This window comes from Haliotis cracherodii, unplaced genomic scaffold, assembly GCF_022045235.1.
Source record: "Haliotis cracherodii isolate W230 unplaced genomic scaffold, xgHalCrac1.p SCAF_7, whole genome shotgun sequence".
NCBI classification, from domain to species: Eukaryota; Metazoa; Mollusca; class Gastropoda; order Lepetellida; family Haliotidae; genus Haliotis; species Haliotis cracherodii.
The window spans coordinates 3,134,529-3,153,181 of record NW_027266330.1 but is presented as its reverse complement, the minus strand read 5'-3'; the positions used below and the strand labels follow the sequence as shown (position 1 = coordinate 3,153,181).

Below are 18,653 nucleotides of genomic sequence, written 5' to 3'. Positions count from 1 at the left end.
GTTTGTAGTTGGAGTGGTATGTTCTCTCACCAGATGGCCCCACTAAATTTAATCCGTACAACAAAAATAGTTAAGCGGATTTAGAATCAAAAGATACAGCATTGGGACTTTGTGCGCATTCGTTTGGTCAACAGGCTGATGTCCTGCAAAAATACCCCGAATAATTCAACTTGAGTCACAGTCCACATTGATAGAGTCATTGCACACAATAACAGTGATCGGAGGCTGTTGATATCATGGCGTTGAGCCACGACGACGTGGTAGGTTACTCGTTGTTCTTCAGCTTCATTCTTTGTGTTATTCCTTAAAGTAGCGTTTGTGTTTGTAACCTACACCATGAACACATCTGGCAAGGTGCCTATAAACCTGAAAAAAAACAGCATGCTCACTATGAATGTACCATTGTTTTGCTTTTGAACTGAAGATTGGATAGGTATCATATCTCATAACATATCATAATCATATATTAATGATACAGTTTCTACTATTTTGATATATACTCTAATGTTTCGGGATCTTGCTTAAATTTTAAAAGTATGAGAACATATGAACTACGATAAGCTCTTATTTATCTCATTCTTATTTCAATACAAGAGACATTCATGAACAAGTTTGGCAATGTACCAGTCCCGTTGTTGCATACAAACTACAGACCACACCAGGCTATGTTTGCTGTTGGTACATAACAGCAGTTGTCAACGACAAACACGCCACCACCTGGCCTTAGTTCCTACACAAAAGGACCAGTTGTGTTGCAGACTCGCTTGGGTGCGGTTGCAATTTGACTATATCGACACAGTGATCACATGAAGTAATCTTGTGCTGGCTTCATTTGTACCCTATTTGAATGGCGTTAAATTCCCCGTTCTTATTTGTGACAATTTCGGCGTGGACATCAGCGGCGTTTTGTGTAATTCTATGATTTGAGGTACTTGCGTCCAGAAGGAAGCAACAGAGAAAGAGATGGCTGAATCAGCAAGTTGCTCACAACCAAATTCCAAAATCATATTTGAGGGTAAGTTTGATGATGTTTGAATTTGCCCTGGCGTGTAGTAGCAAGAAATGCATATAGATAGGTGAGTGTGTGAGACATACAACAGCTAAATGCTGCTTTGAACAACTATTCAATGATTTTAAAGTGAGAGTGAACATAGTGAAATCAAAAGTGATGCAGGTCATCGACTTGTACCTCTAGAAGTTCGAACGAAACTAACGATCGGCGAATGTTGGCACGTCTAAAGGACACAGTATAGGATAAGAAAGAATATGCCACTTTATCATGCGTCAGATTTCGTGTTTTCCTATCAATACCATGTACAGGAAATACTTATTTACATCGACTGGCGTGAATTCATGAACACACATAGTCCTACCTGTTTTGTGATTTTATGCTAATCACAGACTGTGAAACAGTGAACTTAATGACCATCGCATCCTGCCTTCTGCCAGTTTCAAGCATTCCAATAGCCTTGAATGCTCCGCGTGTTGCCGACGCAGCATCACGAGTTCATTGACATACAAACAAACAATGAATAAATCACAACTGTATGAAAAGCAGAATCATTAAGAAAGCTAACATAACGTAGCGCTTCGAATGGGCTTTGTTGTTCTGTTTACAGACATTAACGTTCATGCACAGGATGTCTGTCGTCCACTCATATCTTTGTTCTAATTTTTGGTATTAACATTTATATTTCATGATCCCCTACTTTTAAGAGTTTATAAGATGAGTATACTTAGAGCTATTAAGTGAAAATGTATCTTTGTTTATAACACGAATATGTAATGTATGAACTCACTTCGACAAAAATGTATACTTATATATAAGATCAGCATTTAGTTAGTTATGGTTAGTTATTCGTTCAGGTTCTACTTATTCACACATTACTACCATCAACCAAAACGACAGGCGTCATGAAGATTGTTATTCATTCATACAACATTTACTCTTGTCCTACAGTTACCCTGGATACAGATGAAGTGGAATTTGAAATAAAAAATGAAGACAACCCCACGTGGACTCACACCACAAAATGGTACTGTGACGTAGTACCTCCAACACTTGACCTCCAAATTCACAAAGAAATGTACAGGATAAGAAAATTACATCAGTCGTTTTATGACTGCCTTGATGTCACTCTTACAAGTACGCTAAACAGAAATCGGCGCCTGATGTTTGCATTTCGACATGACACTCTTGACCATGCGGTTCAGATGGCCGCTAGGTTCACAGACGTTCAGGCAACATTTTTACAATTCACTCAAGACATTGATGCAAAGGTGGAAGACATTAAGTTGAGGGTCACGGGTGGAGATCAGAATGGATCAACAGAGCAGGACAACACGAGAACAGGTACTATATGTAACATTGCGATATAACAGGTGCAAAGATCAATTCTATCATTGTTTCAAAAATAATCAAATGTATTTTATCTACATGGCTACAAACTATTAAAACAATAACATGTAATAAGTGATAGTATAGAAACACCTAATCCACTTGTCTTCAATTGGTCCGCTAATGCATTTTAACAAAGCACACAGCTTACACAGGAACACATCACAGAATACAATTTTAAATGAAATTATAAGGATGAATACTTATTCAAAAACAGATTTTTATCCAGCAAGAGGAAGTTGAATACCCTCATCCAAACAGCAAACAACTATATGTTTTGATACTTCTTAAAAGTACTTTTGACACATGATCAAGTCATGTCAGAAGTAAAGTCAAGAAGTATTTACTGTATGTCAGTAAGACATGGTACATGTAATCTTTGAAGAAGGGTGGCGATTTGCTTAAATCATAATTTTATTTTTTTTGGTTTGGTTTGTTGCTTAACGCCGCACTCAGCAATATTCCAGCTATATGACGGCCGTCCCTAAATAATCGAGTCAGGACCAGACAATCCAGTGATTGATATCCTTAGCATAGATCCACGCATTTGGGATCGATGACATGTATCAATCAAGTCAGCGAGCCTGACCACCCGATCCCTTTAGTCACCTTTTACGACCAGCATAGTCACCTTTTATAGCAAGCATGGGTTGCTGAAGACCTATTCTACCCCGGAATCTTCACGGGTCAAATTATAATATTAAGCTTCATATTCCGTATATATAATAGCTATGCATATGTTTTTTTTACCGTTCTAACAATGATCCACTGAAGATTACGACGATTTTGACGTTGGACATTACTTATTTGGTTAGAATGTTCTGATTGGTCAATGAGAGTCGCGGTGTGGTTAACGTCGCTGTACAAATATTAATATTACGGGGCATGGTGCTATAATTGGGAAATTCTAATATTGTTCTGAACGGGACTATTGCTGCCCCTAAGATATAGTTGGGAGAATCCATTTTTTGTTACATTACCATAATCTCTACTCCATAGACCTAAATATTTTCTAGTTTACCAATGGCTGGAGGGGAGAAAGGTTCCCGTCAGTCATCTTTGTGAACAGTTGTGTCTGTTTATATTTGGCAAGTGATACTCGACGTGTGTTAATTTAGGTTTTCACAGACAAATAATAATCACAGGTATGCTATAGCGTAGTGGACCCTGAATAAAACATGTTTGATAAAGTGTTATCAGTACTGTTATGCTACCAGCATGCCAGCTGGCGGGTTGGAACACTGATTACTTAAATTGTAAACACCCTTTCCTGATCCATAAACACAATATCCCAGTGTCAAAAAGGAGTTACTTCACTCCAGGAAGTGGCTGCTTCACAAGATGGCACTTCGCGTCAAAAGCATTTCGGGTATAAGTTTTAGTGGAACAAAGGCGAGGCTGCATGCTTAATTGCGCGTCGGGATGTGGATTTGGCAGACGTAACAAATATTGTTTTTGGACAAAGACTGTGTCAAGAACCTCCGTGCAGCTATCAATGTATTCACCATGAAGTATAACATGGAGCGGTTGTCAAGGTACTGATACTGATGCTTGCCAAAACTGATACTGACAAAGGCAGAACATTTGATAATGAGATCGTGAAATCACATTTATAAAGTAAGGGTATCACTTATCATGTGTCAAAGAATAAAACCAAAGCTTCTCATGCTGAGAGGGTGATTCGTACCCTGCAAACCAATATGGACAGATGGTTCACATACAAGCAGACCTATCATTATCTAGTTGTGTTAAGATCTGGCATGGTGCCGTGATGGTCTAGCTGTCTATCAACTGATCAAAATTTGTCTGCCCAACCTGTTCAAGACTAATTCAGTGGAAATCAAATGAGTAGAGCTTATAAAGACAAGGATATCATGTGGCTTGAATTGAAAATATTGAAGAGGAGACAAGCTGGCATTAATGAACTTTTGGCAAGTGGATGGGTTATCCAGCAAAATTTAATAGTCGGATTCCAGAAACAAATCTACAAAATGTTTTTGAGTTCAGTTTATATTCAACCGATGTGTCAACATGTATGTTTGATCCCAAATTTTCCGAGCAGTATGTCTTGCCTTACGACCTGGTACGACATGTTCATGCAGAACATTCAGCAGCAGCAATTAACAAATAGCTGTGTGTCACTAGCGCAGCACCACCATCACAAGTACTAGTACTGCCAGCACAAACGGATTCTGAGACAATTCAGTGTGCACTTCTGTTAAATGCTGTCTTCGTAGGATCAAGTGGATGTGGCAATCTTATAAGCATGACATTATATTAGTAATTTAAATATCTATAAGGAATTATTTTTATTATTTAACGTACTAATATGGTTTTCTGAGGGAACTGGTCTGGGAAACATAGCAAAATGTGAGTAAAAAGTAATGCTGCCAACATGAGTATCACCTTGCAAGGTGAGAGTACTATTAGTGGGGCGGTTAAGGCTGGATTTTAGTCATAATTGTGCACTTTGGGTTAAAAGCACCAAACTTGGCACACTTATACATTGAAACATTCCAAACATTTCTGGATATGGATCCACCTCAGCAGCGCCACCTGGTGGTAGAAAATCCAAGATGGCCGCAAAAATGGTTAAAATCTCTTATGACGTCAAGTTATATTCAATACATCATCATTATTTTGTCAATTTTAGTCATTAATATAAAATTAATTGAGTCAATGTTGTATATAATTCAAATCTAATATGCAGCGCCCACTGGTGGCGAAGAAAATTCCAAGATGGCCACCAAAATGACTTAATGTTCAAAAAATGTCAAATGTTTGTCCACAATATCAGTATCATTTGATCACTGCAATCATTTCAATCAAATATGGCTTCAAAACAATTCCAAGTAATGCTTTACTGAATGTATAATCTTTTGGTACTAAAATTCATTCATTTGAAGCAAGATCTGTATTCCGTAAGGCAGATCTGGGGAATATATTGGACTGCATGAACTTGGTAAAATTCGGTAACTGAACTTGGAATGTGATAAAAATATTGGACCAGAACTGAAACATGCCTTTTTATTCTGAATCATTAAGGCTAACTTAACGAGCAACACTTATCCACAGACGTGATTTAAGGTTGAAACAAGCTTTCAGAAGAACATTTCCTTCTGACTGCCATAAACAGTATGTACCTGCCTCTTTGAAAGCTCTAGTCAGCATGAAATTTGTAGGACCAGGTATGAAAAAAACTACGGTAAACTACAGTAATAACGAACTCAAAAGGACCACTAATACGTACGTTATAGTACGTTATAAGCGTGTTTATTTAAACATAGTTTACTGTATCTCAAAGTGTCTGTCTTCAAAGTGTGAAATCTTGGTGCTCCAGTTCATCAACACAAAGACACCACTGAGCCCGAGAAATACAAGTCCTAGTTTACTTGGTATTAAACAAGAACATTTGATCTTGTTGACACATTTCAAAATGTGGTGTATTTGAACAGATATAGCACAGTTTGTGGTGTTTATGAAGACGAAGGTGTGGTATACCCACCAACATTCTCAAAAGATAACATCTATCATAATCCCTGCTGTACAACAGCAACATATCCACTTCATGGTACCAATATTTCACTATTGCAGCTGCGTTCTAGAATAGCATCAAAAGTATCAGAAGAAGGTAATTACCAGTCAGGTAATTGAGCTTCTGAACTTCTGAAATCACGGAATTCACCAAACGGAAGGCCAAATAAGAAATTGTAGTTGAGAGTAATTGGAGAAGTTTATTAGGAGGGGAGCGGTTTTGGTTATGTGATTGCAGGTCGTGACGTAACAACACGTGTTTTAATGAATTGTGGGTGAGCCAGCTCTCGTGTTCGTTGCTATTATCATCCAAACCAGAAACTAATCTTAAGCACCAGTTTTAGGACTGAAACCTAGCGGTCAAAGTCTTATATTAACTTGCAAATAGAGTGGGTTGGACCAAGGCCCTATTCTTCAAAGCAACCTTATGAAAATCGTAAGCCTATGTTAGAGTATGAGAATTACAATCATCTTAGCGCTTAGATCGTTTTGTGAAACGGGGCGCTGCAAAAAAAAGCTGTAAAACAAAGAATATTATCTTCAACAAACTATACTTCTCAAAATGATTCTGATGTGATATGTTTTGACGATTTACAAACAAAATATCATCATCGAAATGAAATATAATAATTAAGAGTAAATATCGGAAAAAAACTCCTCAGCCTTGGGATAGAAAATGTCGATGTCGATGTCAATGTCACTGTCCTTTTAAGTTGCAGTGAATGCTTTAGGAACTGAATGATATTTTTTTATGTTTCTCTTTGTAGATGAAGGGAGCATCAAAGCCGGGTCGGTACTGTATTCGGCGCCTGATAAATGTGACGGATACGTAGCAGAAACAGATTGGACTTGCACATTTGATCATGATGCATTTGAGATCGACCTGTCATCATCAGGCAACATGTTTACCAGGTTAAAGATTTTGTTCCAAGATAAATACCGTTGTATACTGAAACGTGTGCGACGAGGAAGCCTCATATTTGAATATAGGCATGAGTCCCAGGAGGCTGCTCTGGAGATGATGAGGGATCACGTCAAGGTCAAGGACACCATCCTAAAATGTATTCAAGAAACGGATCCCCGTGTCCACGCCATCAAGGTCACGTTCGGTTATAAAGAAATCAAAGAAAAGAAAAGAGGTAACTTCTAATTTTGCTTTTAACATATTTATAGCGAAAAAACAAATGGATTAGGTACAAGTGACACAGTGACAAGGCTTTCTCCTACATAAATGTCTTTACACTGTAATATGTAAATAACAGGACAAAATGTGATCTATCAAATACCCCCGACTTTGACTCAAACATACTTCTAAATTCAAAACATGAAATGGGCAATATTTTCTCAGAAAATCCACTTATCGAATTCAAACTTTGCACTGCACCCCTCCGATCGGTATAGCAACTGCACCACCAATAAGAAAAGAATCCATGAAGAAGCTTAAATTATAGGATGCACAAATGTTGAAGTAAAACAAAAATAATAAATAATGCATTTCTCGTTATTGTATACATTTTGAATATAAGTAAAGGGCGGAACAATAGAATTTTACACAACTGTGATAATTCTATTGAATATTAAAGCAATAGTCATAACGAATACCATCACTATTATCAAAACCCTATTACTGAGACGTTGACTTGGTTGATGCTTGTCATGGTATCCCAATTGCCTGGATCGATTCTCATGATGTCAATCACTGGACTGTCTGGTCCAGACTCGATAATTTACAGACCACCGTCATATAGCTGGAATATTGCTGAGTGCGGCGCTAAACAAACAAACAAACTAACTAACGCTACAGATCGCAATATGCATGTGAACCAATCAATCCCTAACTAGTTTACGGGGGCACGGGTGGCCCAGTCGTCTAAGGCGACGCGAATCGCTTTGCAGAGTTGCGTCCCTTGGGCACGCCAGAAACCTATGATTGTGGGTTCGAATCCCGGTTCGCCCCGATTATGTTTCTAGGTTTGTCAGCCCCATACCCGTGCTCGTGGGTTTCACCCAAGTGTTAAACGTCTGAGACCTGCATCAGTTCGGGCTTTCCTCCCACATTAAGCTGACACGCCGTGATGTAACTGGAATATTGTTAAAAGCAGTGTTAATTCCAACTCACTCACTCACCTAACTAGTTAACATGCACAATATTTCCCGAAAGAAAGAAATGGAAAATGATGACCAATCAAATCACAGGGTGTACTCTCGAGGCTTAAAACAGCTAAATATTGTGGGGTTTCCAAGGGCTACAAATCAAAGTGGCGATCAGCAGGTGATGACAGTTGATGTCCTGACAGAATGTTATCAAAGTGTAGATCATTTTAAGACGTCTGGAAGGGGAGCAGTTCTTGAATGCACTCCTGATTATTATGCGCACACGTCATCCTTGGGTTCAAGGTTCGTAAACAATGCTATTCCATGTATTGTGAGCAGTCAAACGCAACATCGTACCGCTTCAGGTGAACTAGCAGGAGATAACACACTTGGTCTATGAAAATATGGACGTTGCTATAACACATCACTAGACATGATGATTTACCGTTTCAATTGTATTTACTGTTATTCTATGCCAAGTTTTAGGTCTTACCCTATGTGTCAGATACTTTAATATCACAAATGACTCGGTGGTATTCTCCAACTATCCAATGCTTTTTACCCTAGCAGTAAAATTGATTAGCCCCGGTCCTACGCCATTTGTAAGAGTGAGTGAGTGAGTATGGTTTTACGCCGCTTTTAGCAATATTCCAGCAATATCACGGCGGGGGACACCAGAAATGGGCTTCACACATTGTACCCATGTTGGGAATCGAACCCGGGTCTTCGGCGTGACGAGCGAACGCTTTAACCACTAGGCTACCCGACCGCCCCCCATTTGTAAGACACTTCAAGAGAATTTTAAGATCTATAATACACGAAAAGGTTTGCATCGTGTTTAAAAGGCTTTAATAGCCAAATAAACATTCAACAAGCTATAATGTATTATTACATCAATCAATTTGCACTTTGGAACCTTTTACCGATGGAGTCAAATCTGTTTCTGTGCATGTATTGATGAGGCATCTCCAGTGAACACATAATCTCACATTGGGGTCCTTCTACAGAAAATGGCAAAATGTTGCCACTGACGAAAACATGCTATTCTCTTGGGTTTTTTTATGAACTAAAAACATTTCACTTCACTTCAGTCTTCAAACACTACACCAACACCATTAGGGTATATTTTTGAACTCATTTCTTTCATGGTGATTCTGCTTCTCTTTATGAATGTTATTAGTTCATTGTTCATTGTTGTAAAACACATTCTTATTTTATTTTATAAGACAATGCACTTTCGAAAGGTGTACAGTATAAAATTTGTTAGGTATCAACCTTGGAGTGTCGTTGGTAGTGAGTATAAAATCAATCTATATTAGCAAACTTTAAAATAACAAGCCTACAGCAGAACACATTCTAAGACTATTTCTAACTGATTAAGATGACATCAGATGGTTTTTTTTACACAATTTATTTATAAATTTATATCATGCAAACTTTGCCGCTGAGTATTTTTTTTATGCTGCTGAGTATTACTTGTGATAACAGCATGTGTCAATATTGCCACTTATGGTAGAATCACCTTACCCTGTTCTTGCTGTGGAGGTGATGTTGAATGTGTACCTTGGGCGTACATCTCTGCGATGTTAACTGCCATGTTTATGACAAATTCAGATATATCTGTCAATATATGCACAATTTAATGAAAACATGTACTTTGAGAAAAATATAAAATCTCGTAAAATAAAAAAGTAAAATTAAACAACATATGATCAGATCCTATTATAACCGAGTCGATCAATTATTTAACCCATTAACTTTAAACGTCTTTTTGTATTTGGTCTAAATTATGCAGGGTATTAAGTTTATTAGGACTAGTACATTACCACATCAGTGGAATCTCATTTGTTTTGACAAGCCTTTTCGAGTCCACTGTCTAACAGCTGGGGTTTCTGGCAAATTAGGTATGATCTAGTTTAATATGCAGAGATTATCGTATGCAGTGTTCTTGTATACTTAGCAGGAATTAGCAATCAGCTGTACGCACATTTTCTCCCAGTAGTCTCACTGTCACTACTGATTAAAATCACGCATGCAGTTTAGTGCCTTTTAACTGTGGATGCACCCGATTGTGTAAAGCAATGGCTTTTTCCTAATTCCTAATTTGAAACGAGTCTCTTATGCACTCTTTAGGTCGTAGTTTCTGATGGATGCATGTTTAAAGCAGTATAAGAGGTACAATATGCGCACAATAACGTAGATATCCATAACATTTGTTTGTTTGTTTGTTTGTTTAACGCCACACTCCGCAATATTCCAGCTATATGACGGCGGTCTGTAAATTATGAAGTCTGAACCAGACAATCCAGTGATTGACATCATTGGCATCGATCTACGCAAATCAATACAATGACATGCATCAACCAAGTCAGCGAGCCTGAACACCCGATCCCGTTAGTCGCCTCTTACGACAAGCATAGTCGCCCTTTACGGCAAGTAAGGGTTGTTAAAGACCTAGTCTTTCCCAGATCTTCACGGGTCAGATATCCATAACAGACGAATAAAGAGTATTACTGTTTAGGGTTGGAAATACATTTTCTATGTATAAATAGGTTACACATATCAAGCATATTATTTGTAGCATCTGAATCTCAATAATGTACGTAACCCATTGACAGTCTTTCACATAAAAGGTCAAGTCCTAGAGGAGCTCTATTCTCAATGCATTTTACCTGGAAATATCTTACTAATGTTATAGAAGGCATCAATTATTAAAAAATTATGTTTTAAAGTGACCTAAAACTATTCTGTTTGTTGATACTTTGTATGTTTAAACCGTGTTGTAACCATATGCCCCATTTGGAAGTACTAAACATTCTGTGATTATTTCACAAATATATAAGTTTCAAATCTTTTATATTTTGCATAGCCTACTCCTCATGGACTATGCCCTAATGGGCCACTGACAGGACCGTTTGCTCAAATACATTGGTTAAAGGTTTACTGGCAAACTTGTTGATCTATCTTAAATAAGTTTAATGAATATGCTCATCGTATGTGCATTTCTGGTTTAGTATACAACCATCAATAACCAGTTGAACGCCGTTGTTTTGAGAACGTTCTAAACTGATATCAGCAGAGAGATATATTTTGCAGAAGTTGTGTTTGAGGTTGGGGGTGCTTGGTGCACCCCTCCCACCCCCACCCCTTCCAAAATATTTGGATACGCCCCTGAACAGGCTTATATAATAGGCTGATAACAATTTGACATTATTATTTTGCTAAATAAGTCATTAACGACATTTTAAGAAACACCTTCACTAAAAATAGAAATGTCATAACCCGCCGAGATGATCGGGTAGGCTGGGCTGCTGTCATGTTGCTGATGATCGATTCGGCTACTATAGCAAATGATAGGATAGGCTGCTGATGATCGGGTAGGCTGGCCTGCTGTCATGTTGCTGATGATCGGGTAGGCTGCTGCCATGTTGCAAATGATAGGGAAGGCTGCCGTCATGTTGGTGATGATCGGGTCAGCCGCTGTCATGTTGCTGATGATCGATTCGGCTACGGTCATGTTGCTGATGATCGGGTCGGATGCTGTCATGTTGCTGATGATCGGGTCAGCTGCTGTCATGGTGCTGATGATCGGGTCAGCTCTTATCAGGTTACCGATGATCCGGTCCGATGCTGTCATGTTGTTGATGATCGGGTCAGCTGCTGTCATGTTGCTGATGATCGGGTAGGCTACTGTCATGTTGCTGATGATCGGGTCAGCTGCTGTCATGTCGCTGATGATTGGGTCGGCTACTGTCATGTTGCTGATGATCGGGTCGGATGCTGTCATGTTGCTAATGATCGGGTCAGCTGTTGTCAGGCTGATGATGATCGGATCAGCCGCTGACATGTTGCTGATTATCTGGTCGGCTACTGTCATGTTGCTGATCATTGGGTCAGCTGATGTCATGTTGCTGATTATCGGATCGGGTTATGTCATGTTGGTGATGATCGGGTCGGCTGTTGTCATGTTGCTGATGATAGGATCAGCTGTTGTCAGGTTGATGATGATCGGGTCAGCTCTTACGAGGTTACTGATGATCCGGTCTGATGCTGTCATGTTGATGATGATCGGGTCAGCTGCTGTTATGTTGCTCATGATCGGATCGGCTACTGTCATGTTGCTGATGATCGGGTCGGATGCTGTCATGTTGCTAATGATCGGGTCAGCTGTTGTCAGGCTGATGATGATCGGATCAGCCGCTGACATGTTGCTGATTATCTGGTCGGCTACTGTCATGTTGCTGATCATTGGGTCAGCTGATGTCATGTTGCTGATTATCGGATCGGGTTATGTCATGTTGGTGATGATCGGGTCGGCTGTTGTCATGTTGCTGATGATAGGATCAGCTGTTGTCAGGTTGATGATGATCGGGTCAGCTCTTACGAGGTTACTGATGATCCGGTCTGATGCTGTCATGTTGATGATGATCGGGTCAGCTGCTGTTATGTTGCTCATGATCGGATCGGCTACTGTCATATTGCTGATGATCGGGTCAGCTGCTATTAGATTACCGATGATCGGGTCAGCTGCTGTCATGTTGCTGATGATCGGGTCACCTGCTGTCACGTTGCTCGTGATTGGGTCAGCTGCGTTTCATGTTGCTGATCATCGGGTCAGCTGCTATCATGTTGCTGATGATTGGGTCAGCTGCTGTCATGTTGCTGATGATCTGGTAGACTGCTATCATGTTGCTAATGATCGGGTCAGCTGCTGTCATGTTGCTGATGATCGATTCGGCTGCTCTCATGTTCCTGATGATCGGGAAGGCTGCTGTCATGTTGCTGATGATCGGGTCAGCTCTTATCAGGTTACTGATGATCCGGTCCGATGCTGTCATGTTGCTGATGATCGGGTCAGCTGTTGTCATGATGCTGATGATCGGGTAGGCTGCTGTCATGTTCCTGATCATCGATTCGGCTGCTGTCATGTTGCTAATGATCGGGTCGGATGCTGTCATGTTGATGATAATCACGTAGGCTGCTGTCATGTTGCTAATAATCGGGTCAGCCTCTGTCATGTTGCTGATGATCGGGTCGGATGCAGTCATAATGCTGATGATCGGGTCAACTCTTATCAGGTTACTGATGATCCGGTCCGATGCTGTCATGTTGCTGATGATCGGGTCAGCTGCTGTCATGTTGCTTATGATCGCATCGCCTACTGTTTTGTTGCTGATGATCGGGTAGGCTGCTATCAGATTACCAATGATCGGGTCAGTTGCTGTCATGTTGCTGATGATCGGGTCAGCTGCTGTCAAGTTGCTGATGATCGAGTAGGCTGCTGTCATGTTGCTAATGATCAGATCAGCTGCTGTCATGTTGCTGATGATTGGGTCAGCTGGGCTCATGTCATGTTGCTGATGATCGGGTCAGTTGTTGTCATGGTGCTGATGATCAGGTCAGCTACTTTCATGTTGCTGATGATTGGGTCAGCTGCTGTCATGATGCTGAAGATCGGGGAGGCTGCTGTCATGTTGTTGATTATCGGGTCGGCTGTTGTCATGTCGCTGATGATCGGGTAGGCTGCTATCAGATTACCGATGATCGGGTCAGCTGTTGTCATGCTGCTGATGATAGGGTCAGCTGGGCTCATGTCATGTTGCTGATGATCGGGTCGGCTACTGGCATGTTCCTGTTGATCGGGTCAGTTGATGTCATGTTCCTGATGATCGGGTCAGCTACTGTCATGCTGCTGATGTTTGGGTCAGCTGCTGTCATGTTGCTGATTATCGGGTCGCCTGCTGTCCTGCTGCTGATGATCGGGTCGACTGTTGTCATGTTCCTGATGATCGGGTCAGTTGTTGTCATGTTGCTGATGATGGGGTCAGCTGCTGTCATGTTGCTGATGATTGGATCGGCTGCTGTCATGTTGCTGATGATCGGGTCGGCTGCTGTCCTGCTGCTGATGATCGAGTAGGCTGCTGTCATGTTGCTAATGATCATGCCAGCTTTTGTCATGTTGCTAATGATCAGATCAGCTGCTGTCATGTTGCTGATGATTGGGTCAGCTGGGCTCATGTCATGTTCCTGATGATCGGGTCAGTTGTTGTCATGTTGCTAATGATCAGGTCAGCTACTTTCATGTTGCTGATGATTGCGTCAGCTGCTGTCATGTTGCTGAGTATTGGGTCGGCTACTGGCATGTTCCTGTTGATGGGGTCAGCTGCTGTCATGTTGCTGATGATTGGATCGGCTGCTGTCATGTTGCTGATTATCGGGTCGGCTGCTGTCCTGCTGCTGATGATCGGGTCGACTGTTGTCATGATCCTGGTGATCGGGTCAGTTGTTGTCATGTTGCTGATGACCGGATCGGCTTCTTTCATGTTGCTGATCATTGGGTCAGCTGCTGTCATGTTGCTGATTATCGGGTCGGCTGCTGTCCTGCTGCTGATGATCGGGTCGACTGTTGTCATGATCCTGGTGATCGGGTCAGTTGTTGTCATGTTGCTTATGATTGGATCGGCTTCTGTCATGTTGCTGATGATTGGGTCAGCTGCTGTCATGTTGCTGATGATCGAGTAGGCTGCTGTCATGTTGCTAATGATCAGGTCAGCTGCTATCATGTTGCTGATGATCGGGTCGGATGCTGTCATGTTGCTGATGATCGGGTCGGCTACTATCATGTTGCTAATGATCAGGTCAGCTGCTGTCATGTTGCTTATGATCGGGTCAGCTGCTGTCGTGTTGCTGATGATCGGGTCAGCTGCTATCAGGTCGCAAATGATCGGGTCAGCTACTATCATGTTGCTGATAATCGGGTAGGCTTTTGTCATGTTACTGATGATACGGGTCAGCTGCTGTCATGTTGCTGATGATTGGATCGGCTACTGTGATGTTGCTGATGATCGGGTCGACTACTGTCATGTTGCTGGTGATCGGGTCAGTTGTTGTCATGTTGCTGATGATTGGGTCGGCTCTTATCAGGCTACTGATGATCCGGTCCGATGCTGTCACGTTGCTGATGATCGGGTCGGATGCTCTCATGATCCTGATGATCGGGTCAGCTGTTGTCATGTTGCTGATGATAGGGTCAGCTGTTGTCAGGTTACCGATGATCAGGTCGGCTACTGTCATGTTGCTGATTATCGGGTCGGCGGTTGTCATGTCGCTGATGAATGGGTAGGCTGCTATCAGATTACCGATGATCTGGTCAGCTGTTGTCATGTTGCTGATGATAGGGTCAGCTGGGCTCATGTCATGTTGCTGATGATCAGCTCGGCTACTGTCATGTTGCTGATGATCGGGTCAGTTGTTGTCATGTTGCTGATGATCAGGTCAGCTACTTTCATGTTGCTGACGACTGGGTCAGCTGCTGTCATGTTGCTGATTATCGGGTCGGCTACTGTCATGTTGCTGATCATTGGATCGGCTACTGTCATGTTGCTGATTATCGGGTCGGCTGCTGTCCTGCTGCTGGTGATCGGGTCGACTGTTGTCATGTTCCTGATGATATGGTCAGCTGTTGTCCGGTTGCTGATGATCGAGTCAGCTGCTGTCATGTTGCTGATGATGTGGTCAGCCGCTGTCATGTTGCTGATGATCGGATCGGCTTCTGTCATGTTGCTGACGATTGGGTCAGCTGCTGTCATGTTGCTGATGATTGGGTAGGCTGCAGTCAGGTTGCTAATGATCGGGTCAGCTGCTCTCAACCACGTGACCACGTCTCAGCGCTAATTTACGACCAAAATTGAGACAGGTCGGGACCCTTGGATGACAAACAGTCGATGTAAAACCCTGGGTGTCAATATCTATAGTTGTGTTGGAACAGTTTGGTAACACCTGAATAAATAAATAATGGATTGTATTGCGTGGTCTCTTTAAATATCAAGTGTCGTCATTCTATTATCATTAGAGGTTCTTGTTTTCTCAGGACAACCTTGTCCCCAGGCTACGGAAGTAGATTGTACAGAATACGCCAGGTACTTTCTATTATTCGTCCCTCAATCTAGGAACATTATACAGAAGGCCGCTCTCTCGCCGTGGTATTCTATGGAGAGTCTCTCTGTCCTAGAGATGTAGTTTGCATTTTAACCCAATCCATATAGCACAAATTACAATTGTGCGGTCACAGTCACGGGGATCGGACCTGTAACCTTCGTCTCTGTAACCAAGGGAGTGAACCACGCGGCGACAGAGTCGCTGATAATCCACAGAATCTCTTCCTCAAGTATGCCAGCAAGATATATTTTACGGTCGTTTCCTAAGGTTCATGGAACGTGTTTTGGATACATAAAATTGTTGACAAATGTTCTGGCAGATTTTTGTTTCGACATTTAAGACACATGAACCACTGTCCCTCGTCTTTGGTTAGAAATGTAAACTCGGGGTCGGTGATGAAGGGTGTTCAGTTGTCGACATGCTGCTCGTGTTCTTTTTTTCTCTCGCTGTCCTCGAATTCGTTTTTTAGCGCTACGCTATTGTTTCCCTGTCAGGTCTCCCGACATTTGTTTTTACTTCGTATTTCTTGTATTTAGACGGCTGATATGACGGTTAAAACACTCCCCGTCGGTTTTGGTTGAAAATAAAAAATCCGAAGCTCGGGTTTTTTCTCACTAGCGCTTTTATATATTCAACTATAAATGTTAAGCTTGGCGGAATTATGCACCTTTTTCTGTGTGCATGTGTGTTGACCTCTTCGCCATGTTTTGAGTGAGTGAGTGAGTTAAACGCCGTTTTTAACAGTATTCCAGTTATATCACGGCGTGTCAGCTTAATGTGGGAGGAAAGTCCGAAGTATTGCAGTTCTCAGACGTTTACCACTTCGGTGAAACCCACGAGCACGGGTATGGTGCTGACAAACCTAGAAATATAATCGGGGCGAACCGGGATCCGAACCCACAATCATAGGTTTCTGGCGTGCCCAAGGGACGCAACTCTGCACAGCGAATCGCGGGGCCTTAGACGACAGGGCCACCCGTGCCCCCATCGCCGTGTTTTGACGTCATAGTGGAAAATATGTTACTGCTACATTCAACAGGTAAGTTTTGGTATTGAATGTGTCACGTTCTACGTAACCACACAGTTGTAATGTACGTGTTGTAATGTTGTTCAGATATAAGGTAGTATATTGTTCGCTCTCAGTGTGCACAAAGCAGTCCAATCAAACCTGTCGTTGCACGGTACTTCATGTATGTACGATAAAAATGGCTACATTTTAGAGTTTTCTTCGTTTGCAAAACAGACAACATTTACTGGTCATTTAGAACTTCCTGATTTTCAAAACAGTCTTCATTTTTACACCACCGGGTAGACAATTCAACACTGTACAACTCCGTTAAATTGCAAAGTCAACCAGACTCTGAGACGTACACCATTCATTCATCAGTACTCATACAAATGAGGGTTCGATTCTCGACATGGGTACAATGTGTGAAGCCCATTTCTGGTGTCCCCCGCCGTGATATTGCTGGAATTTTGCTAAAAGCGGCGTAAAACCATACTCACTCACTCACTCACTCACTCATACAAATATGTGTCTGACAATTAATTACAGTAATGTAATGAATGACGCTTCCAAGCCTTGAGTCAGAGACCTCGCGGGATTCGAGCTCCGAGCTTATGCAACTCGCCCCATGTGAATGCCGAATAGTATACAACTTCAGTTCGTGCAACTAATCGCATACACCAAGGTGTACCAACTAGTTGTGTCGTGTGAATGACCCTTTAGGGGTTTACGACAGGTACGATGGCAGACAACCGACGGCATGTTGAAGAAAAAATGATTCGGCAGTATGGGTTCTGGCAACAAACCCGAGTCTCGAACCTTAAGGGATGTCTTCACGAGTATTTAAACTATTTCGTACATGAGTTGAGAAACTTAATACTTTTTACTTCAACGGGTTGTTTGTTTTCGAACATTTGTGTTGTAATATATTTCCATATTTCAGTCTGTTTCCTTGAATAATAATATTCTGCAACTGTTTACCAGTGAGAGGCGACTAAGTGCATTGGTCAACAGCCTATCAACCTGTGTTGGTCGTGAGAGGCGACTAAGTGCATTGGTCAACAGCCTATCAACCTGTGCCGGTCGTGAGAGGCGGCTAAGTGCATTGGTCAACAGCCTATCAACCTGTACCGGTCGTGAGAGGCGACTAAGTGCATTGGTCAATAGCCTATCAACCTGTGCCGGTCGTGAGAGACGGCTAAGTGCATTGGTCAACAGCCTATCAACCTGTACCGGTCGTGAGAGGCGACTAAGTGCATTGGTCAATAGCCTATCAACCTGTGCCGGTCGTGAGAGGCGACTAAGTGCATTGGTCAACAGCCTATCAACCTGTGCCGGTCGTGAGAGGCGACTAAGTGCATTGGTCAATAGCCTATCAACCTGTGCCGGTCGTGAGAGACGACTAAGTGGATTGGTCAACAGCCTATCAACCTGTGCCGGTCGTGGGAGGCGACTTAGTGCATTGGTCAATAGCCTATCAACCTGTGCCGGTCGTGAGAGGCGACTAAATGCATTGGTCAATAGCCTATCAACCTGTGCCGGCCGCGAGAGGCGACTTAGTGCATTGGTCAACAGCCTATTAACCTGTGCCGGTCGCGAGAGGCGACTAAATGCATTGGTCAACAGCCTATCAACCTGTGTCCGAGCCGAGAATTCGAGGCGACGAAAGCCGAGATGTCATTT

General features: G+C 42.0%; 1 protein-coding gene across 2 annotated transcripts in view; it reads left to right on the top strand.

Annotated features, from left to right (window-relative positions):
• Positions 1-930: 930 nt before the first annotated feature.
• The window catches only part of LOC139447275 (ankyrin repeat domain-containing protein 2-like), a 405,959-nt gene continuing 388,236 nt past the window's right edge, over positions 931-18,653 (top strand). Inside the window, exons 1-3 of one of the 2 annotated variants that reach the window (XM_071228568.1) lie at positions 931-1,015; positions 1,961-2,353; positions 6,700-7,071. In XM_071228568.1, the coding sequence (XP_071084669.1) occupies positions 964-1,015; positions 1,961-2,353; positions 6,700-7,071 (817 nt within the window). In that variant the 5' untranslated portion in view covers positions 931-963. The remainder of the gene's footprint in view (positions 1,016-1,960; positions 2,354-6,699; positions 7,072-18,653) is intronic. The other variant, XM_071228569.1, reaches the window with a different exon arrangement.